General features: G+C 38.1%; 1 protein-coding gene across 2 annotated transcripts in view; it reads right to left on the minus strand.

Annotated features, from left to right (window-relative positions):
- Window positions 1–24180, minus strand: part of CLINT1 (clathrin interactor 1) — a 50921-nt gene that overhangs the window by 21275 nt on the left and 5466 nt on the right. The window contains exons 2-4 of one of the 2 annotated variants that reach the window (XM_062607517.1): window positions 2956–3060; window positions 2202–2298; window positions 594–702 (exon numbers count right to left, since the gene is read on the minus strand). In XM_062607517.1, coding sequence (XP_062463501.1) covers window positions 594–702; window positions 2202–2298; window positions 2956–3060 — 311 coding nt within the window. Of the gene's footprint in view, window positions 1–593; window positions 703–2201; window positions 2299–2955; window positions 3082–24180 lie in introns of those variants that run through there. The other variant, XM_062607519.1, reaches the window with a different exon arrangement.

The raw sequence follows: 24180 nt of genomic DNA on the forward strand, positions 1-24180 counted from the left end.
TCTTCAATGGAACAATTTTAACCCTTCCAAATACAACATCTCTTTCTCAGTCTTTTTAGTACAGTTTTGCAAGTTTAACTGCACAAACTCAGTCTTACTGCACAACTGAATTCTCGAAAACCAGCTTTCAGTTGGGATGCACTACAAGCTAAATGTGCTCCTTTCCCAGCCTTTTTCACATTCAAAACACACACTGGCCTTGCTGCCTTTGCACTGTAAATATTATTTGGTGGGAGTTAAAAAAAAACCCAGCTTCAAACAGATGTGTATGTTTTGGAGCTCTAACCTTTTCTTCCCATATGATTAAAGCTATTCCTTTACGGACACCACAGGGGACCAGTCTCTAGTGCATATTTTAATATAAACCCGAACACTCATGTTGTGTTGGTTCTGTTGTTATTAGCCAGACTTTTCTGCAAGTTCTTGTCTTCACTAATTAATACTCTAGGGTCCCACGTCTTGGATTCTGCACTCTTCACACAACTGGCAACAGTCACATTCTAATTAGACTGGGGAAGCTTCTAAGCTGGTTCAGGTGACTGACAACTCCAACTACTGTTTTAATTTGCTTATAAGATTTTTCTATTGCTCACCTACAAAGTGGTAATTTTCCAGGGATCGCAAATCATAAATGTGTTCTCTGGCACTTGTAACAACACGCTCTGATCCATTCCTTATGAGGTAAGCTAGGAGCAGCAAAGACTATAAAAATACAAAGCACCTTATGATTGTATGAACAAAAGCTCTATCTTTTTTAAAGGATAAGAAAAAAAAAGCTGCAATAGAAAAGCAAACCTACCCCCTCCCCAAATTAGTAAGTAATAAGACTTTCCCCTTTTAAATAAATGCTCATTATATGGGTTCACACAGAAAAACCACGCTTTCCCCACATGCACCTTTTGCTCTTTAGAATATCAAAACTGTACTTGAGAAACTCTAATTTGTCATTACTAAATCACAAGTAGTTACTTTCATCAGCTACTGCTGATTTTAAAATATAGCAGTAGCAATGTAAGAGAAAAAGTTAACCCTGGTAAACAAAGCACTTTCTTTTGCCTCTTTTGCACACAATTTTCCAATGGTTTTGCCAAAAAGTAACTCCTACAGAAATTTAAGAAGCCTTCTGCAGGATACAATGGATATACAAAACTGCATTTCAGGACAATTTTAAGCAAGCAACAAAATAAATGAAGTTTAAGTAGTACTTTAATTATAATTTTATGTTGAGGATTTGTATCTAGAAATAAAGAATACATTCTCTTTCTTCAAAGTATCTCCTTTATCAGCTAAAACTATCATTATATTTCAACCTATCCAAACCTGATTAAGTAATTCCAAGCAGTCTTTATAACATTAAGTAGCTATGTGTGGTAGCATTAAATATTAATTTATATTGTACGTCAGGGAAAACAATTACTATGAATACAAAACATCAAGAACCTGTGAAAAGCACAAGCCATGGCTTAGAATTAATTCTGTCTTGTTACAATCCTGGCATCAAGGAAAACAAAAATATAAGCTAGTCCAATACACCACATCTAAAATATGAGGTTATATTTGCATAATTCAGTGAACACTGAACACCACTTTAAGTGCAGCATGAGATAAGCAAAAAGTTTCTCTACAATGTTAATTAAGCAAAGACAGGAAAAATGCAAATGATTCACTTCTTTTTCCAGAACACAAGTAGGACATAAAAACCTCCTATAAGATCTGCAAGAAAATCTGGTCCATTCAAAGCTACTATTTTCAGAGAATTATGAACTGAAATAAAATTAAGATTCGTTTCCATTTTATTTCAGGTATTCTTGAGTTCCTTCCAAAATATTTTCCCCACAGCACAATAACTTCTTATCTACTTCTCATGGAGCACCGTAACAACTCCTTTGGGTAGATTCAAAATGTGAATGCTACTCCAATACTTGAATATCAGCAAAATGTAATTGCTTTATTATGTTCATTAGGTAGCATCTTAAGACACACTTCTAAACCCAGAAATTTTGTTTCTTTTATATACAGCACTAGAAAGACATCTTTTGACTTCAGTAGCAGTTAGGAAAAGAAATTACAGGTTGCTAGTGGAGTGATACAGCAGTATCTAAACAAGACACAACATCAGCACATTATACAAGCAACAAGAATTATGTCCTTTATAGCCCAACACAAAGTCTTGAATATTTCCAGCTCATATACATACACACCTTATAAACTCTCCTCCAGTTCTTTTTATTGTCTTTCAGCATTCGAGTCCAAAGCATGTTCATAAGTTCTGGAAACTGTTCATACATAAACGTTGCCCTAAAGAATTAAACAAAAGGAGTAAAGAAATTTTAGTCACCGTGGTTTGGCGCCCTGGCTTGTTAAGACTCAGGGCTGACAGTAGATGGCAGACTTGATCTAAGCCCATTCACATTTGATGAGGGAAAAAGCTATCCCTCTTTCTTACTCATATAGAAGTAATTTACACGCCAGCACTACAAAAGAAATAAGTAATTCTAAAAATCTGAGGCAGTAAAAGAACCTTCACTAATTTATAACGAAGGTAATGTTTAACATAATTCTCTAATAACCACTGCAACTAGTCAAGCATGCAACTTCCAAGCTAATTGTTAACAGAAAAAAAGTTCAAGGAAGAATGTGACATGGTTTTCTCTATTTTGAAAAGTCACAAGAAAGCAGTTTGAAAATAAGCATTCCAAAACAGGCAGATATATTGAAAGAATTATGAGGCTCCATAAATAAAAATCAAGACCTTAAAAAAGACTTTGACTTCATTTTTGTTTGACAGTTTTCAATATATTATAAGATTATGTGTTAAGAAAGTAAGACTTGATTTACAGCAACTTTTCAGCATTATCAGGCAGCATACCACAGAGTTGATTTAGCAGCAAATGTCACACTCCTGTATAAAATGCACCTTTCTTTTCTTCATCACTGAACCAAATTATCACTTACTTGGCAATCTCTCCCATGAGTTGCCCTGAAGGTCCCCATGGATCATCATTGGTTGCTTCTCGAACCTTAGACTCTATTTCTGAATAATTCATAACCACATTGGTGCTGCAAAGGGAAAAAAAAATTCACACATGAAGATTAGCATCAAAACTGAGAAACACATGAAAACTTAATAATGACACTCGTGCCTATCTCACTTAATGAGATACCTCTACAGGGTGGGAAAGAAAACATCTTTAGTGCAGAAGTTACCCTGAGGACACTATATAACACATTTAAGTTGTCTTTAAGAAGGTTTTACTATTTTATTAGTCTTCAAGAATACAGATGAGAAACTAGGGATTACATTACAGCTGGATTTGGTCCAGTAAAAATGGCTTCTGGTCAAATTAAAAGCCAGACCAAACCACGACAGTCAAAGCTGATAGCATCCCCAAATATTTGCTTACAGGTTTGTATGGTGTACAGTTATTTGCAAGAGAATTTATAACTCAATCAGAAGCAGATTTTTTGTTAACGATGAGTGCTACACGAGAAACTCAAGAATATCAGTACCAGACTGAAGTAAGGGAGATGAGATTCACTACAAAGCCTGTTTCCTAGCTTGAATTTATTTAATTAAGGGAAAACAGCAAAAGAAGAAAAGCTGCAGTGCACTCTGCTTCACCATTAAAGAAATGCAAATACTATATGGAGCTCAGACGGTCTCCATGAGAGCTCACAGAAAAACATCACTTGCAAAAAGGAAGCAATTTTTCCATATTGGTTATATTAAAATAGTATGCGATTACATTTTCAAAAAAATCTCTCAAACTGGTAACCTTTAACTACAAGCTCCTTTGGGGCCCTAAAAACACCCAGATATATTTGATAACAATGATTATCCTTGTATTTTAACGTGAGTGAGCAGGCCCAAAACATCATTTATACAGAGAATGCTTGAAAAACAGCTCTACAGTTATGGAGCACTATAGCATTCAATAGGAATGAAAGCATTACTATTACTAAAAGGAAATCTAGTAAAAAAATCTAGTAATCTAGTAAAGCCCTCATCTTTCCCTATGTACTTTGCAGTATATTTAAAATAACATGCTTGCACCTATTGTAACAAAGGTTTGAAAGTTCACCTAACTGTTTAAAGCACATCATACAAGTTAAAAGAATCCTGTAAGATGACTGTTCTCAACACAAACCATCCCACAAAGTCAAACGGATTATACTGCAAGAACAACCTAGTTATCTTATAATGCAATGTGGAGAAGGCATTTGCTGCTTAAAAAGCTCCTCTGATCCTGAAGGTCTAGAAGAGGGGTTAAAAAAAATAAAGACTCTTAATAAGTCATCCCTCTGTTCATGTAGGAGTTGGCACAATGCAGCACTCAAGCAATACCCCATTCAATTTTATTTGGCATAAGGATAGCAAAGATCTTGTCACTGAGAGCTATAAACAGCAGAATCAAGAATAACATCCCCTTAAGCCTGAAGGGGAACACAGAAGGTAACTGTTAAAACAGAATAAAATTCCTGGACTTAATCTTGAATTCTCAGCATGAGAATCCTGCTGTCAGATTCTGGTTTATGATTTTATTCAACTTGGTGTCTAAAAAGTGTAAGCTACACGACTGAATAAATAATCAGCAAGCTAACAGAACCTATCTATGTAAAAAAAGCCATGTAGGAACACAGCAGTAGTTATGAACAACAGCAATTAACATTTCACAAATTCATTTCTGCTAAATGCACCTCAAGCTTCTGCTCCTGACATCTTCTTTGCCATACAAACATAAACTAATACCATCTTTATTCCCCATAAGCATAGAACGTAAAAAAAAAACCCACAACTCCAAAGCTACAGGCTTCAGGGCTTTGCAGCTTAACGCACACTAGTTCCCTTGTCCCATCGAGGAAAGGCAGGGAGTTGTATGGAAAGGTTCTGTTTGTTTTTCTAACCCCTCCTGAAGCGCTTGTTTGAGAGTCTTGATGGAGAGTTGGGAGGGGAAAACATAAAATGAAACATTTCCTTAATTTCTTAGAGGAAAGAATTTAAGAATGGAAATATGCTTGGAAAGATGCAAACTTATCCTATAAAAAATAATAATCCAGCATTATAGAAGAGCTCAAAGTGCATGGCAGCATCAGGGTCAAAAGGGGGAAACGGAAGGAAAACAAGGGAAATTAAGTAATGCCAAAAGAAAGGAGCACAGAAGCATGCTCTGTGTCTAAAACACTCCTGTAGTAAAGTTATTGTCCTTAGCAACTAGGAGAAAGCTCTTGTAAGTGCCAAGATGAGCTCTAATGGCACAAAGCATTCCAAAACAAAGTATCTTTAAGCCACATTTAATTCAGCAACAAATGTAAACTTCAAGGAAAGAAAAAAACAACCAACTGTTGTATAGCTTGGCTTTCTTCCAGGTCACTTAAAAATAACCATTTCTAAGAAGGTGGAAATACAGTTTTATTCTTCCTTTCCCATGTTTTCTATGGCCCTCATTCCATGCCCTACCCATGATTCCTGTGACCTCTGCAACAAGAAAATAATTTACGTCCAGATGTGAAGGGAAAAAGTGACTACTTTGATTGCCAAGACTTCCTGGGATTGATATAAATTTAATATCCGAGGACACTTTCAGACACCAGGGGGGGCTCTCTGATTAGTTTATACTGGGCAGCTTCCAGGGAATCCTGCTGGATCTCATGGACACAGTCCGCTCAGCAAAGAAACAGACATATAACAGTCATGGCTGTCAGAAAGTATCTTTGAGACAGTGTTTCAAACACCCTGCTATCTACGAGATCACATTTGGATCTACCCCAAATCATTAAGTGAAACCCTGCGCAAACAGCATCTTATGACAAGCGCATTTACAGAAGCTTTTGACATGGCCAGGCATTAAACACAAGAAGAGTATTTTGAAAGTTCCATCCAAAACAAAGGCATGGCACAGAAATGGGTTGACATTAACATTACGAACTGTTGCATTCTTTGCTGTTTGTGTCTTACATTTGTTTTAAGTCTGCTTAATCAGACTAATGTCAACAGACAAGTTTTACTCTTTATTGTACAGTATTTCAGTATTGTTTCTTTAAAAGAAACCCAAAACTGTTCAGAAGAGCCAAGAGAGGGCACTGTCACATCTCTCAAACAGCAGCACGGTGACACTGAGCAAAATGTTCGCTTTGGATTTCCTGCAAGAGAACACTCAACTTTAAATGTTTGCATCTACAATTCATAGCAATGCTGAACAGGTAGCTCAGATCTGACCGAGACTAAATTCCTTCACATGAATAAATGGACACTGCTAGTGAAAGAGCGGGTAATAGCTCTGATCATCTCTGCATCAGGTAATAAGACACACTTCCTCTTAAAAATTGTGAAACTCAACAGCTGTACCACAGATGAGGTACCACAAAAATGCTCCGAGCACAATTTTGTCTGCGTTTTTCAAAGAATTCAACCAATTGTAAATAGCTTCAAATGTTCTGAAGTTACCTTTCGAGATTTGTAAATATGAGATAAAGCTGTCATCTGGATCATGGGGCCATTTCTTACAGTGTGCTAAAAAACCCTAAACCCAAACCAAAACCTGGAACAATGCCAGAAAATAAGCAAGAGGGGGAGAGGAGAGGGATGGGCAGGGTGAGAGGAAGTATTGCACATATGTCAGTTGTATAATTCAAGGTAAAAATGCATGTTTAGTTGGAGCCCAGGACAGCAAACAAACAAGAAGTTCTGCTCCTACAGATACAGAACAGAGGGGATCAGAGAAACTGCCAAAAGTTTGACCAAGCATCTGCCACTTCAACCTTTACTGCTGCAACAGTCTGAAAACCACTTTAGTTTCCAGGCATAAGTGAATAAAAATCCTACAGGTCTGAGATTATCCTCTGAGCACTATTCTTTAAAACAGGGAAATTAAAGATAGCTTGTGGGTAGCCTGCAAAAACATAAAGCCTTATAGACCTAAGGCACACTTCACAGATGACATACAGAAAAGGCACAATTTAAGAGGCGCTCTGTCTTCCACCTCTCTTACAAGCAGATATTGAAAGCAACCCACAACATGGACACAAATACAACAAACACTGGCGAGTGATGAATATATATGCAGAAAACTTCCGTTATTTCCATTATTTATTTCCACATACTCCAGTATAAGGCTCTGACATATTCTGGCTACTCTGCTCAGGCTTCTGACCTTACATAGTAATACATGACTTGAGCTACTAATATTCAGAAGGACATTAGTGAGGATGAGGTGCACTCTGCTCTTGGTAATGTACCAGCACTTCTTCAGTAGTGTTTTCCACAAAATAGCTGCAAAATTCATTCCAAAAAAGAAAGCTTTTCTCTTTAAGACTAATAAAAAAAATTATTTAAAAAAAAAAAAAAAAAATCACTTTTCTGCCAGTAAAGCAATCCCATTGTAATTCCACACAGCATTTTATTAAAAAATTAAATAATCACAACATCATGAATTGAAATGTTTGTTTCAGAGCGAAGATTTCTCATTGTTCAGGACCACAGGGATCTCTACAGATTCATCTGCTGTAACCAAAGTCAGCTCAATTATCTGTTAGGAAATTATCATCACTTACAAAATATTACACAACTATAACTATGTAGCTTCTAGTAATAGCTTCCAATTGGTAAAATTACAAGTAGCTTTGTTGTGTCTGAACTAATTATCCCACATCAATCACTGCTGGTTCTACACTGGAAAAAACCCACCACTAAATCTCTCTATATTGTATCCCTTGAACAGGGAACACTCTGGAAACATGGATGTGGGAACACGAGGCTCTGATCACAGTCAGCGACAGAAATGGAAGTAGATTGGTTTTTCAGCTAATGTCTCCTCTACATATTTGCCTTCAAACTCTAATGTTAACCCTCAAGCAACATTTCATGATAATGATTTACATACACCATCAGCAATCCTGCTAAAGAAAAAGGTGCAACAATTTTTGTCTTCATTCACTTGATTCAACACTTTGATTAGAACCCCGGACGCAGCACATAGCACTAGTAAGAGCAAAGAGTTCAGTGTCCATGGTATTCTCAAAAGGATGCCACACAGTTGGGTATTTCCACTTCATGCTCCCCTGCATCTCCTCTATCTTCCAGACTTTTTCCCCATGGTCAGTGGTGTTCTGTACCCTCATCACCTTGACAATACAGGCAAAGTGCATGAGATCATAACTCATAAAGGAAGCTTACAGTTCACTGGTAGATTCTGGGAACAATGTTCTTTTGGAGGAAGTATTTCTAAGATAAGCATTCAGTAGGAAAGGAGTAAAGAGCTGTACCTTGGAGTTTCAGCTCTTCAAATGACATGCAAATTTAGCATTTTACATTAATGCTCAAATAGCAGCAGTCTTAAACATACAGAAACCTTTAAATACCAGATGCACAGGAAACCTGACATAATGAAAATAAGAACCATAAGAAAAGCAAGTACTTATACATTAAAGATAATGAAAGAATAAGAAATATCCATCTATCCAGAACAGAACTTACTTTAAAATATATTAAGGAATTGGAAAGCCTAACAGATCTTAGTCAATGTTTCTGCACAAACTTGAAAGCCTTGAATATGCCCTGGGGCAAGAGTCAGACCACTCCATTAAAAGCACCATTAGGATTAGAGTTGCCATTGATGTGGGTGGTGTCACTGAGGACACAAGTACAATTCTAGACATTAGATCCACAGAAGATTTGTGAAATGCCATGTCTAATCTTGTGACAACTAAAATAACCAGAAGTCACAGAGAGGGTGCATTACAACAGTTTCTTTATAGTGATGATAAAGGTATTGGGTTGGACAGGGTAAGCCTAATTAGAAACACTTCTCCAACCTCTGGGAAGCTGCCCACTGTGCTGAGGGACTGAGCAGCAGGAACAAGAAACCTGGTTTCACAGTTAAAAATTTTTTTCAATGTATATTTCAAACCAATTACAATATCATGTATACATGGGACTCCTATGTGCATAATATTATGCCTTTAACTATTACTCCAAGGACATCACTGGATTATGCACCTTCTGTTTTCCTTTTTTTAATCTTACAACTGGGAACACTAAAATACTAAAAGCTGAGATAAGAAACTTTCTACATTTTACCACCATTAACAGTTTCCAACAACGTACCATTCTGCAAATACCTGTTTAAAGACTAAGTACAGAAGAAAAAAACAAACTCAAGTGTCACACACATGTATGCCTCTCGCATGCACAGTCTGAACACTGATGCCATCCCAACAAACAGCAACACTAAAGAAATTATAATTTTAAAAGAAAAAATAAATAGTCTATTAGAGGGGGAGGGGTCTGGATGAACAGAGGACAACAGAAGCTCTTTTTCTGTACAGCACTACGCAATGTGGCACCGAAGTCTTGCAAGAAACAAGTACTTTAACCTTTTGTTATCTGACGCGACAGAACAGACACAACATAAAATTATCTTTTATGTAACAGTGTTTAGCATTACACTTTCAATATGCAGTCTCAGACTAATACTTTAGCCTCCTTCTCTCTGTAATTTGTTAGCAGCTTCTTTATTTTTAGAAAGTCTTCACCACGTTTCCTATGACTTTCACACTGAATCAAAGCAAAGCACACTGCATTTCGTCCGTGACAGAACAGATGTTACCGACTCAGAATAAAATCTTGTCACCTTGCTTGGTGACATAGCAAAGGAGACTGTTACAGCAACAGTCTCCAAAGTCTACATGGACAAAACCCAGTAAGAATACACTTGCACAGCTCTATGCTGTGGTTATCAGATTTTAAATTAATAGATTGCATTGTCCAAACAGAACATACCATAAATGGCATCTAAAAAATAAACAGATAAGAAACCATTAAATTACAGCATAAGGAAAGTTTGCTTTAACTCTAACTGAAGAAGGAAGAATGTGAATCAGGTTAATTTATTCATCTTGCGTATCTCCATTTAAACATCACTACAATTTTTATGGAAAGGCACACAGCACTGCTGTTATCTTTCTCATATGGATGGTTTATTATCAGCATGGTGGTAACTTCAACGTAAACCTCTGAACAAAGGCAGCAGTAACTTACATCTGGACGCTGAGCTAATGCTTTGCTCTTACAGTTAAAGAGCTGGCTTTGTCTTCCAGCAGCTTATTTTCTCCTGCCAGTTAGGCTGTCTGCTCCCTTTCAGCTGAGAAGCTAGCAGTCTCCCACTGTAACACCAGACAGGGACTCACTAGCTATCGTTCATCTGGTCCATGGTGCATGTTTCAGGAATAATACAACACACGGGAATAAAACACAACAGCAATTTTTTTTTTTTTTTCATTTTTCCCCCAAATCAGTACAGGGGCTGTCAGTTTAAGGCAAACGATGAAAACAAGCCAAAGTATAATGTAGCTTTACTTTCAGATGTTTGAGACTGCATCCATATTTGCTTTTTTAAAAGAAATGGACAAATACAACACAAAATAAGATGAGCAAAATGAACATTCAACACCTAGAGAAGAGTAAGGCAGACTCCAGGAACATTTTCACAATATGGTTACCTAAAAGACCCCAACCCACAGACACACATTCATCTAAGATGAAGCCTTTGGAGGGGAAGGACCCATCTTATCCCCACCACTCAATTTCTATGAGTCATGCACCTACACTATTTTTAGTCTCTAGATTAGAAGGTTCTTGTAAAGCAGGACTGAAAATAGACAGAAACTTTTTAGCATTCTGAGAAAGCTTATTTTAATATTAAATGATCCATTTTTAAACTGCGTGGAGAATTTAGCTTCAACTACTGAGAGTACATGGTAAATAAAAAAGCTACACAACTTGCCTGAGCACAGGCTATGCTTCCCCCACTTCCAGGTGTGGGAATCTTGGCATCTATTAAATTGTTAATTAGTTTCCAGAAACATTTTTGCCAATTAAAAAAATCATTTAATACTTATCCATCTGGGCATGAAACACTTTCAACGGAGCATCTGAATTGGTGAGCTAAAAAAGAAACTGTCCCGATCCACACAGCACCATCTCCCAAACCACACAGGGCTAGCACACCACCTAAAAAGGGGCATCATATTAACTCCACTTATTTAGCCTTGCTTCCTTCAGGCTCTGAGGGATTAAAGCTGATCATTGGTCCAAACTTGTGTTTTAAAAAACTGAAAGGATTTAAGACAAAGTCAAACTGAAAGATGTGTATCAGCACCAGATTTCACTGCCCTGCGTCAGTCTGTCACTACCTTAGAAAGCTCACCATTCAGACTGTCTCACAGACTGGACAGAAAAGATAAGACATAATTTATCCACCTGTTATCCCAAACAATATAAAGGGCATTCAGGAATGTATGTACCGAATGTTACTAGCAGATATTCAGAGAAAAAATACTAACTGCCTTCAAACTAAAGATGGTCTCACCAGAGTGAGTGTGCTGAGGCACTGGCACAGGTTGCCCAGAGAAGCTGTGGCTGCCCCATCCCTGGCAGTGTTCAAGGCCAGGTTGGACAGGGCTTGGAACAAGCTGGTCTAGCGGAAGGTAGGGTTGTAACTAGATGAGCTTTAAGTTCCCTTCCAACCCAAACCATTCTGTGATACTACGGTACTGCTCTTGCCCTCAGTGAACTCGTATATTCAATCTCAGCCAGCATCTCTCTCCTTGCTTAGTGAAGACAAACTAACTAAAAAACATGTAACAAACTTAATGCATTTTCATTTTGCTCCTGTCAGTAATGTCACTTTTGTTATAAAACACGAAACTTAGATTTAGAGCCTTGCAAATGAAACATATGGATACCAAATATGAAGCCAGCAGTTCACATTCAGGGAAGAAACAGATGGGTACCCATCTGCTAAAATGCCTAGTGAAATACCTCAGGTTACAGAGGTAACAGCACAACATTAGCTAATACTTGACCGTTTGAAGTTACTTGTTTTTAAGCCACTCCTCAGAAGCATGACAAATATGACACCAGTCAATTTAGTACAGGAATACTGGGTATTATTACAGACCTTCTATGCAAGTTGCAATTATGCTCTTTCTGACCAACGATACCATCTTCAATACGGTACAGTAAGATCTAAAATACAATTTCAGCTTTTCAAGTAACAGCTTCATAATTTATGTGGCAGATGTGCAAGGCAAACTGCACAGAAAGAGATAAGCCAAGAAAAACATCCTGATGGCCACAAATGAATTAGAACTTGTGGGAGGAAGGAACTATAAAGCTATTTCCTGTGCCTTACAACTTCTAATCACAAACGACTACCAAGTAAACAAGATAACCCAAAGTCCACCACACACACACACTTTCAAAAAGAACAGTGACTTTAAGAATTAAATTGAAACCTGTTAAAGAATTTGGGAGATCTGTCACTTACAGAAACCACTCACTGCACACTACTGAAGTCTTCCTTTTCAAAGTTTACCCCCCTCTCTCAGAAGTTGTCCACTTGCAGCTTGCTATATTCTTCACGTTCTTGTAATTGCTATGCTACAGCTGAAGTAGTTTTTACAGATGTTGGGAACATGAGGCAACTAATTACATGGCAGCTTTAAAGCACATTTGTGTAAGAAACCAACACTTCTCCCCCTGAGTAGATTTAAGGCTGATTTCATCTCTTCTATTGCAGATTCCCTGCAGTATGCAAGTGTTAATACTTTCATACTTTTATATAAAACAATCCCTTGTGATTTAAACCAACAGATACATGGCTGCTTAAATATATTAATTTGTCAACAACTGTAGAGCAGCAAGATGTGCTGGTAAATAATTTCTCAAACTCACTGAGGATTTTACCACATTACTACTATCGATTGTGGTTTTGTATCATCGCTATATGAAGCATTTCTTCATCTACAGCCCAGACCCATTTGTTTGTTTCCCCATTCTTTATGGATGTTTTGGTTCCAAACACCCACCTTAACATTCTTCAGCTAGCATCCTCTAATCTTCAACAATTATACTATCTTTACTTCAAATACACATTTCCGAAGTTCCATTTTAACGCCTTAGTAAGTGTTGTCATTTTGCTTACTATACTTCATTCAAAAATACTTCTTTTAAAGGTGACTTGCCAGAATAAATGTTGTGCTCCAGCAAGTAGAATGAATCAAAAGACTTCCTTTTAATTCACACTGTAAGAACACCATGATAGTATTTTCCACTGTTTTGCAGTATTAGGTTTTTAGGCCACATTTTCAGTTCAAGTTTTAGTTAAAATTAGAGTCCAATTAAACCTAAACCATTCTTGTGATCAATCTGGTTAATCTTAATCATAAAAACCGATTTCACAAACAAGTAGGGGAAAAGCTGCCTTTCAGGAAACATTTGACATTTTGGTGGGATAGTTACATGCTACAACAGCAACTCTGGTTTTGATTCAGACAAAAAGGCGACACTGCTGCTGCCCTTTGCAAGTTCTCACTCTCCTTACACTCATGTGAGCCTGCATCTGGCATATCACACTGAAGCCACTGCTTCGTAGCTCCTATGCCTGTGGATTTAATTGCTTTCAAAGTTCAGTAAGCTGTGTTTAAACAATAGCAGCCATACAGTCAAAAAAGTTGAGGAATTACAAAACTTGGATGGGCTTTTGTAACTGGAACTGAAGAGATTTCCATGTGTATGCTGCAATCACACAATTACTTTTGCTCAGTCCTCAACCTTTGCTTCTCTGCTCCTTACACTTCAGATTTTTAATTCTGTAACAATCAGAATGTAGCAGTTTTAAAACTATTTTCTAGACTTAACTATGTGTCTGTACAGAATGCAGTCAGATTGTGCTTCCTCCTTCAAGACTCAGCAACAACCACTACGTACTTTCTGTCAAGTGCTGCATCTTAATTTTTCCATACTTCTGATCTAATCAGGTAACATGACTGATACTGAAAACAAATTAATCAAGTAGAAAAGAATTAGAGAAATCTAATTAAAACCACACTTTCTGTAGAGTGCTTTTTATATTAATAAAATACCAGCATGAATAAGTGAATCCCAATAAACAGTGCTAGACAATTGTAAAATTAAAATTTAAACACATCCATTTTGGGATAGACTGAAACACTCTTCACCATAGCTTACAACCTCCAATCAACTGTTTCTTTGTACTTTGTTGCACTCATTTAACTTCAAGAGTAAATTTCCCTGAAAATAAAAAGCTCATTTCAGGTGTTCATAATGGGTTGCATAAGCTGCCTTCTGAATTAGCTACTAGCAGTACTCACCTCTTTCTATACACACCCTACTAATACACCACATTCAAGCCCACAGCTGAAGCATTTTAAGTGTGTATTGAAATCTTCAACATGTAAGGAGACTCCACAAGTACTCCCAGTCAGGCAGGTTTCAGGACTGGGGCACAACATTTGAATGTTGAGAGAGAAGTATTTACAGGAACAGTGAGGTCTTACCCTTCTTTCAATAAATAAAATGGGTAAGTTTTCAGAGAAGTTGTAGCTTTGAATGTGTGTAACTTCAACCCACTGGTGTACCTTACACTTCCTGTATTTGACCATAAAAAAAAAATTTGAGAATGACCTTGGATAACAAAGGAAGATAGGGGTGGGGGGATAAACCAAAAAACAAACCTCACAGTAAAATGAATCACAGCAGCTATGACACTCCAAATTCTCCAGGAGGTCAAACAACGATCTCTGCACTTAAACCAACCTGGTTCCAAAACAAAACTTTAGTTTTCAGAGTGTCAAGAGACGTGTCATTAGTTCTTTCATGCTATCCCCCAAAGATACCACTCCTTTGACAAGCCCCCTCACGCTAAAGCTTCTGACATGCTGCACTCTTTGCAACTGTTCACTCACCAAAACACATCATACTAGGGTTTTCTGACACCATGAAGAGCATGTAACAGTTGTAAGTTTACAATAATGCACCAAGTGGTCAAGAAAGACTCCTGATGCTATACATGCTCGAAGTATATCATCTGGATAGTTACAGATAGTAGATTTTACTCCAAAAAGCAGCAGCACTGCCTGATAGTTACTACAGCTATGAACTGTGCAGACCTATTCTGTGTTACTAATCACACTGAAATCTAAGTAATCCAAACTTTCCTTACTCAGAGCATTGTTTCAAATATTTGTCAACTGACAAAGTATTTAGTGTGGACAGAATAATGCACAGACAATAATATGGAGTTTAATACTGCCAAAAACCACACACCCCTAACATTAATGGATCGTGTTTAATGATCCTTGTAGTTTCAGCTATCCCTTCACTGCAAGCTGAGTAACATGAAAACACTGCCCTAATTCCAAATTTATTACAAATTAAGCCTTACTCTAAACACTAGCTGTTCCACCAGGCAAGGCTGATTAAAGTTTAAACAATGCAAGCGCTGAAGCTTTTAACACACAAATTGATCATTCTCTGCTACTATATAATCACTTTGGCACCGTGACATGCCATGAACCCCTACACTTTGCAATATCAATCCTCTGCCATCATTTTGAGAGGAATGAACCTGGGTACAGACAGCTCCTTTAAGTTAACAGCAAGCACCGGTTACAAGCGCTTCTCTCATTAGAGCCACAGGCAAGGTACAGATAAGGTTATCAGATCTGCCTCTGTTCTCTCCAGCCTGTCCAACGGCTACAGTTCCTGCCAGCTCTTCTCCTTGCCCCTTCAGGCTCAATGCAACCAGAGGCAAACAGCAGCACCCTAGCTGCACATAAACCATACAAGTCAAATGCACACACACACCCCCCACTTTTATAACACAAATCGCACTCTGTCCTTGGCATCCAGGCTTCCTTTGAGGGGCTTGCAGTTCCCTTTTACCTTAAACTAGAGCTATAACTCTATAGCTTCACATTTCATCTGTGATACTGCAAAGGATTAACCTTGTATGACCTAAGAAAGCCTGAGATGTGTATCTATCTCATCGTCAACAGAATCTAGAAAAATGGTCCATATAGCAGGTGAAGCAACTAAACAAGAAAACCCTCAACTGCTATTTTAATACAGCCTTGTGTCTTGGAAAATACCTTACGACCAAGGCAGAAGCAGCACTGCACTTTCCAGAGTAGGAGAAAGGAAAAGGAAGGAACAGTTTACACAAACTTATCAAATTGCAGGCTCATAACCAGTTATTTTCCTTCATTTATTCAAGTGTCTTCCAGTGGAATTGCTCTGCAGGAGGTATTCAGTAGGAGAGAAAGATATTCGAGACTACTATCCTCACCTTTGTTTTTCTGAAACAAACTGCATCATCATTTACTGATCTTATTCTAAGCACACTGGAATTAATTCTATAGCTGCTGTTGCTTGCAAACAAACCCCACATAACCTCAACAGCATATTTCAGGCATCTTATTTACTGAAAATAATTAAAATTAAATAAAAAAATGAATAATGCTGTCACTAAAGAGAAGTTGATAGGCTTCTCTTCTCAAGGTTCCTTACAGTCTGCTTGCCTACTACATGAAGCAGAAAGCAAGGACTATTCCACTGTCCTATGCAGTGCTATAATACCTGCTACACCCAATAGCTCTAATGCATCTGCAGGGTTTCTTTTCATATCCAATACTGAAATCCAATCCAGAAAAGATCATTACATCTGTCAGACAATTTAAGGAAGACACTTAAGACTACATAGAGTATGTCTGGACGCAAGACCCTCATTTCTTGAGTCCACTACACACAGCCTTAAAAGGAACACAATCAAAGCACTTTCAACTTGTGTTTTAGTGTCTCAGCATATCTCATTTTTCCTGGGAAGGAAGCTTCCTTCAAAAACTAAGCCTTTCCTTTCACCTCACCTTGCTAACAAGAACAAGAAATTCAATTTCTTATAAATTAAAGTGCAATTTAGACTTCACAGTCTCTCAGCGAGTACTTTGCACTTGAGCATAAGTAGGGATGTGCAAGGGGAAACCTGTTTGCTCAGTATCTCTCATGCTGTCAAAAGATGCCTGTTATGTTGTATAAAAAACAAGTACAGGCAAGCACCCAGTGATAAGTTAGCAGAATAAGCTATGAGCATCCAATATTTTACAGCTGGGGGCAAAGAATTCAGGGGGATTTCCAGCTATGCCTTCACCTTTTGCCAGTGCTCCTTCAGCATCTAGTGGCTCTAAAGGCATTCCCTGGCTTCTTGCTTCCAATTTGTTTTGAACTAGGCCATAAGCCTTTCACAAGCTGTTTTTTTTAAACTGCCTCATCTGTCTTGCTGTTTTTACATAAGAATAACCAGCACCTCTAAACTTAGCAAAACTCTAAACTCTTCAAACAGACCTTTCAGCTTTTTGAAACACATGGGCTTGCTCTGAATTATTTCCTTAACCCTCCTTTTCACCAGCAAAGTCTCTTTTTCCTCACTATCTTAGAGAAACAGTAAGAGTTTTGTTAGGAGCCACCCATATAGCACTGGCATTATCTCCATATCACCTGCAAGGATTCCATTCTTCAGCATGCCCTTGGAAGTCTGGAGGTTTTAAATAAATTTCTAATTTTTATGTTCAAGAGCAACCTTTATGAAAAATGCACCCAAAAATGTTTTTTTATTTATGCTCTTGTTGCTCACAACACAATTTTTAATCCAAGTGCTTTATTCACTATTACAGAATGGCTCTGAAAGTGGTGTCCTGAACCAGAATCACTGTACAGCTCAGGACCAAGTCAAGGCTTGCAACTTCTGTCTTCTTTGCTAGCATTTTGGTGAGCCAACCACCGATAACCTAAATGTGTACTGTGAACAGTGGAAGATGCTGATGCAATGTACATCTAACCTACAAAGGATACATGAAGTCACCCACTGCTATCACATTTCCTGCCCACATTGCCTCTCTGCCATCCACATAGGGTGAGAAGACATGAAGCAATACAGTCCTCTTCCTGCTCTTGCTCTGCCCTCAGAGCCCTGAATTTTCAGTTCGTAAGGACTGACTGGATGACATAGTTTGCTTGTTAATCTGGTCTGAAAAAGTTTTCTTTCACATGTTCCTCACCCATTCAGCTGTGCCTGTGTTATTTTGTGCCTGCCCTATTACACAGTCCTAGTAACCACAGTGTTCTAAAATGGGACACAGACAGAACACATTAAAAATTTGCTGAAATATTCCAGGTTCCACCTTCTAAAATTTGCCTTATCCCGGGACAGATGCCCTTCATAACATTCGCGTATCTCCTACAATAGACTTATAAGAACTATTTTTCCCTTCACCAGCTGCAGGCCTTCCTCCCATTACAATTAGCTGTCATCTCCTGGTCAAGTTAACTTAGTGTAATCATAATAAAACTTATGGTGACAGTCAGTTCTCACAATCAACCATCTCCCACTATTTCTTCTACAGCATATCACACAGGGTAAGTACATGATATATAATCAAAACCACATCAAAATAGTTCAACTGATACAAGACTCATAGATGAGGCTCGTGGCATATGAAACGATAATGAAATACTATAGAAGGGCTGCACTTTGTGTCACTCATGGAGCTTCTGCTGGCAGGAATAATGTTTTTTCCCCCATAACTGAGTGTTAGGAAACACAGGGCTGTGGTACCTACCCAGTCCACCTTTGATACATTCTAGCTGATACTTGTTACAGTAAAGAGCTCCTATGGCTCCAGATAGCTGAGTCAGAGCCAGGGAAGGGCTGAGGCTGGGAGGGAGCCCCTGTGACCGCCCAGCCCAGGCACTGCGCTCACACAGTCTCAGCAGGAGCAGGTTGCTCAGGCCCATGTCTACACAGGTTCTGAACATCACCAAAGATGGAGCCCCTGCAGTATTTCTGGGCAACAAGCTCTGCCGTTTGCCCCCCCCCCCCCCCCCCCCAGTAAAATTAACACCACCCCCCCCCAAAAAAAAAAGGTTAAAAAAAACACCCATCATCTTTTCCTACTTCAGATTGTTCATCCTTTAATCAACCTGAATTACCATTTCTTTCCTGCTACAAGTGTATCTAAGAATAAAAAGATAAAAGGCCCTCACCATAATCCTAAATAGACTAAATTAGCTTAATACCCATTTTATTTTGTTATTCAATTTTCTATGAAGACAGGTCACAACCTAGAAATCCTTCTAATACTGTATTAAGCAGTTGGATGAAGTGTCTTTAGCTAATGACAGTGTGTCCTTTTGCAGCATTCACAGCAGAGTATCCAAAAATGAGCACAAGCAGTAAGAGCACACCATTCAGAATAAATGAATTATTATATTATCAACATTACATTAACATTCATTATTTCATTAGAAGTTTCAGACTGGGATCTCACATGAAATAAAAGGGGTAGCTTGGCAAACTGAAACCCCACAAGTTCACAAACACGCATTTTTAGTCAAAGCAAGTGCTCTTCTGTGGAACGAGTGTGGCAAATTATATACAAATTAACTTTCGAAACGCCAAGACATGTTTATTTGTGGAGGATAATGACGTTTCCTCTCCTTTCACAGGTATCATTTGTTAAACTGGTTCCTCCAGGAGATCAAGTAACCCTTCTGTCTTAAAAAGGTAACAAGAGCTGTTTCATTTGCCTCAGAGCCCCAGTTTCTAGGTCCTGCCACAAAGATGATTAATTTCAAATTACACTGTGTTTACAACAAGCCAATTTCACTATGGTTCAATACACCAACTATTTATTTATTTACACAGTAATGGGAAGATGACTGGATTTTGATGATCTAATGTCTGCAGCTGCAGAAGTTACAGTTACCAGGTAATCAACAAAACCCTGGCATTGGCAGTTTAAAGGCTGAGACTCCACTTCCAATTAGGACTCTTATTAGCACTAAGTTCCCATGCTGTCTCAAGAAATGCAGTTATCTGCTTGGTAGCAGAGAGATAAACCACTGTGACAGAAGTTAACTCATTTAGACAACAAGTAACTTTGAACAGAGGGTTTTTTCCCCCCCACCTCTCTTTGCATGATCATATGGAGGAATAGTTAAAAAGTTATGTCGTGAGAGGAAGCACTGAACAGTGTGTAATGTACATTATGATGTTTCTAAACAGCTCAATGGGATGGGGAGAGCAACCAGTAAGAAAAACATTTATGATTCAAAATGAAGCAGAGGAAAGAAAAAAAAAAAATGTATTCCCTAACTCCCAACAGGTCTCATTATTATTACAACAGATTGAAAAAAATGCAGGTCAGTCTCATTAAACAAACTGAATATACACTAATATTACTAATTGTATCCCAAATGAACCAGTTAGTATCCATTAAGCATGCAGTCAATATTTATCTGGTTAGGATATGACTATTTGGATCAGAGGAGGGAGGAGTACAACAGCTTTGAAGTGGTTTCCTTAAAACACATAAATACACACTAACAATATTGGTGGTGTCACATTAGTTTCATTTTTAGTGGCAAATCCAAGCACATCCAAACAGATTTAATCTATTTAAAAACACAGTCTACACAGAATACCACTCTTGCCACTCTGTAATAACTGAAATACATACCAGCAGTATTTCTAATATAATTAGCTGCACTTTTAAATTGAATTGAAAGCATCTCATACGAAGATGTGTCAGATCCCAAGATCACTCCCACCCTCAATCATTCAGAATAGAACCATACAAGACACAAAACTAAATCTGTATCCCTTCTCCCAGATCTGGGATCTGAGAGTGGAATCAGAAGTACAGATGCTATTCCCCTATACAACAGTGATACAAAGATAGAAAGGTTAGCTCAGGGCCTTGAAGCAGTGATATACAAAGTAGAAGAAATTTAAACTTAAATTTGTGATCTTTTAGAGCAGTTTTGCAGCTAACAAACCACTTTGTTTCAAATAAAGTTACGTAAAAATGTACTACCATCAAAAAGGGTTCCAGCTTATCTTTCTGTCCTTTCCCCTACCAACACAAGTGCTGGTGGTGCCATAAGCAGCTGGCAATGCAGGATGCTGCCAAATCAGTTACGAATCCTGAAAGCTTGGTTTTTTTTTTTTTAGCTCTATCAGCAAGATAGCACAAGCAAATACTGAACTACGTAACAGTAGCATAAGGAAGGTAAAGACCATGAATGGTCAGGTATAGAAGTGAGACATTCTCTTTTAGTGGAAGAATAATCTCATAGCTCCTCAACCTGCTTGTGAAACCACATGCTAAGGGAGTACTTCAAGCACTAAACCTGCACCTTTTCCTCCTTTGCCCCCAGGCACTTATTCCTACCCAAAGACCTTCCTTCATGCCAGTACAAATATTTGTGTGACCATGGAGTTAACTATACCAGGGAATTGATCTAGTGGAAGATTGAATTGGCAAAAACAACTAGCTAGTCAGAGAGAGATTCTCTCATCAAGCATAAAGTATGCTACTGCCAGCAAAAGGGAGAGAGAAGTGTGCAGTCTGTGGCAGACAGAAGGCTGTGAAACCTCTTTTACCATCAGCCTACGCTTACACCGACTGTGAAACTACAACCTTCATGGCTTAGGTTATGTTTTCGTAATTGCGATAGTGCTTGCTGGTGGTGTTTGCCACTTCAGGGCAACTACAAGGGGAGCCTCAGCCATGTGTTCCACTTACACCTGCTTTAATGAATGGTCCCTCTCCTTTCCCCTTCTCTTCGCTCCCATTTCAATAGCACTTCCTCAGATGCACAGCACAAACACTTGTTCAGTTTTATGGCAAACAAGTCTAGGGAACTAATCTAACTTGACTCTCTTTTGGGAGGGAGACAAAGGAAGAGGGAAAGCTTCCAGTTGGATCTGTTCCTCTGTCTGGTTCACTGCTCAGCAGCCCAAACCACCATACTTACACAGCACACGACGCAAGAATGAATAAGTAATGAATACTTCTTCTAACACTGTTACTGAAAAAATACTCCTGGAACCAAAGCCGACACAGTGCTCTGGAAAGAAGCGAACTCCCAGCTCATAACAATTTCACATGACCTTAACACCCAGTTGCACATGAAAAAATTAAAGTGCATCCCAGTTAGAATCAGCTCTTATTTTTTGGAGAGGGAGAACATGCTTTTTCATGAAAGAGTTATGCTCTCCTATACAACTGCTCTTTCTAAAGAGCCTACTGAGCATCCTTAAAAGAAAGTTTTAGCTATACTACGGCTGTTTATTCCAAATCCAACAGGTAAATAAAGCTCATGCTCCAAACTGAAAGATGTCAGCAGCTGGCAACCTTTGTAACAGGGTCCATATTTGACCTGCATCAATAAGGTCCAGCACACTATAAGGAGCTGGAAAAAGACCCACTGCAAAACCAAATACTTTACTCACTTGGTATATTTGCTACTAATTCAGTTTTTCATTTTCTTGCCCTGTATTAACTTTGCCTTACGAATTAACAAAACTGAAATAAGCTTTTCAAATCTGTAAAACAGTCAACTTTAAACAGAAATTTGTGCCACTGTAGATCTTTACAGATGTTTGCATCTGTAAAACAAAGATCTTTACAGAACTTTATAGATGTTTAGTAAAAAAGCATTAAAGGGATTAGCACAGAGCTTAGTTAAACACCCTGATCCTTCTGACCATAGCTGCAATGATGTAGGTAAGGCTCTTATCTTTGACCAGCTTCACTTACTTCCTAAGCAGAAGCCTGGTCTTATTTCTGGCAAGGCAATGCAAAACTATGTTTTAAAAACACCTCAAGGACATGTGTATATCACATATAAACACATCATTTAGCCTTTCTGAAAATACATAAGGCCATCACCTTAGCTAGCCTTATGTAACAAAACTATTGTTAGCTTACGTATTTTGCCATTTTACAGCATATATGTGGAAGGCCACTAACAAAATCACCATGTGAAGAAGTGTGTTACTGAAATTTGCATATTTGGCTGCAACTACCTTATGCTAACTCTTAATATATACGTCAGCTTATAGTATTAGCCTGCTTTTAATTACTCCACCAGTAGAATAGTCAAACAGGAGATTAACATGTCTATGTGCATGAGATAACAGCGCATAATATTTTCAAAGATGCTTATCACCAATACTAAATTACATGGCCCAAAGAGTACAACCATTTCTATTCCTTATTAAAAACACCATGGTTTTGGAAATTTTTTAAAGAAGGAAAACCCCAAGAAATAAGTGCTGTGACCAGTGCTTAGCAGACACAACCATACACTGCTGAAGAGCTAAATGACATATTCAAACACAGTCTTCCTTTGCATTCCCAATACTATTCCTTCTTTCTCTTGGTATTTGGGAACCAGGCAGAAGACAAGTCCTTATAGGGCTGGTAATAATAATCATCACCTTGCTTGTAATAATGATACAAAATGCTGTTCTTAAAGCAGTTATCAGCAGGACATCTCTTAAGCAGCAATAGGAGGATAACTCATGCAGCGAGGTTTAACTGTGCCTTACATAAAACAATGGAAGTGTCCACTGCTCTGAAGATCTTGCTTATGCACACGAAAATAAATCTTAAATATAAAGAAAACTAAATGATCCTGGAACTGGAGCAAGGGAGTTTATGAGAAGGTCAGATTGCAAAGGACTAGTGTTAGGCAGTTATTTACCCTTTCACTGGATCTATCATATGATGGATCATATACCATCATACCTGCTATTACTAAGCCTGCAAACAGCACTTGATTGAAGAAGAGCTCAATCATTGGGGTGGACAAATCCATGAATCATAAGAAAATCATCCGTAAACAAGAACAATTACAGGCATATTAAAAAAAGAAAGTAGTTAGGCAAGAAGATTTCAAACCCCCAGCTGAGCACACATAGGAACCTGCCTATATTTGGCCAAACGTGAGCATAATACAGGCAATAAGCAACTGAAAGCTAGCTCTAAGCCATGTAATTGTAGGGTAAATTACTGGTATGCATTTACTACATTAATATGTATAATGCATAGAATCAGTTAGCAGACAACATGAGACTGGAAGTCAGTAAATCCAGAGTTTTATCTATGATCACTGACTGTGACTTGGGTTACTTGATACAATTATCTTTGTAACTTTCCTCATCTGTGAAGTGGGGTTAGTCCAGAAAACCATTTCTCAACTGAAGAGCAAAGTCTAATTTACATGCCATGCTTCAGGCTACAACAGCTAGGAATTGCAATGACAATCAAAGCAGTAATTCACTCTATTTTACCAACAATTTATCCCTCTCTTTACAGCTGGTACAATTAGAAGTACTAAAGAAAACACGCTGTTTATTAACTAAAAGAATTTCTCCCCTACCTAGTTGCATTGCAGCCAAGGACAGCATTTTCCTTCATTTTCCTTCTTTTTCCACTTTAATCCTTCCTTTTCCACTAAAAATCCTTCCACGTTGC

This window comes from Pezoporus occidentalis, unplaced genomic scaffold (assembly GCF_034315485.1).
Source record: "Pezoporus occidentalis ecotype Australia unplaced genomic scaffold, CSIRO_AGI_Poc_V1 ctg124, whole genome shotgun sequence".
Lineage (NCBI taxonomy): Eukaryota > Metazoa > Chordata > Aves > Psittaciformes > Psittacidae > Pezoporus > Pezoporus occidentalis.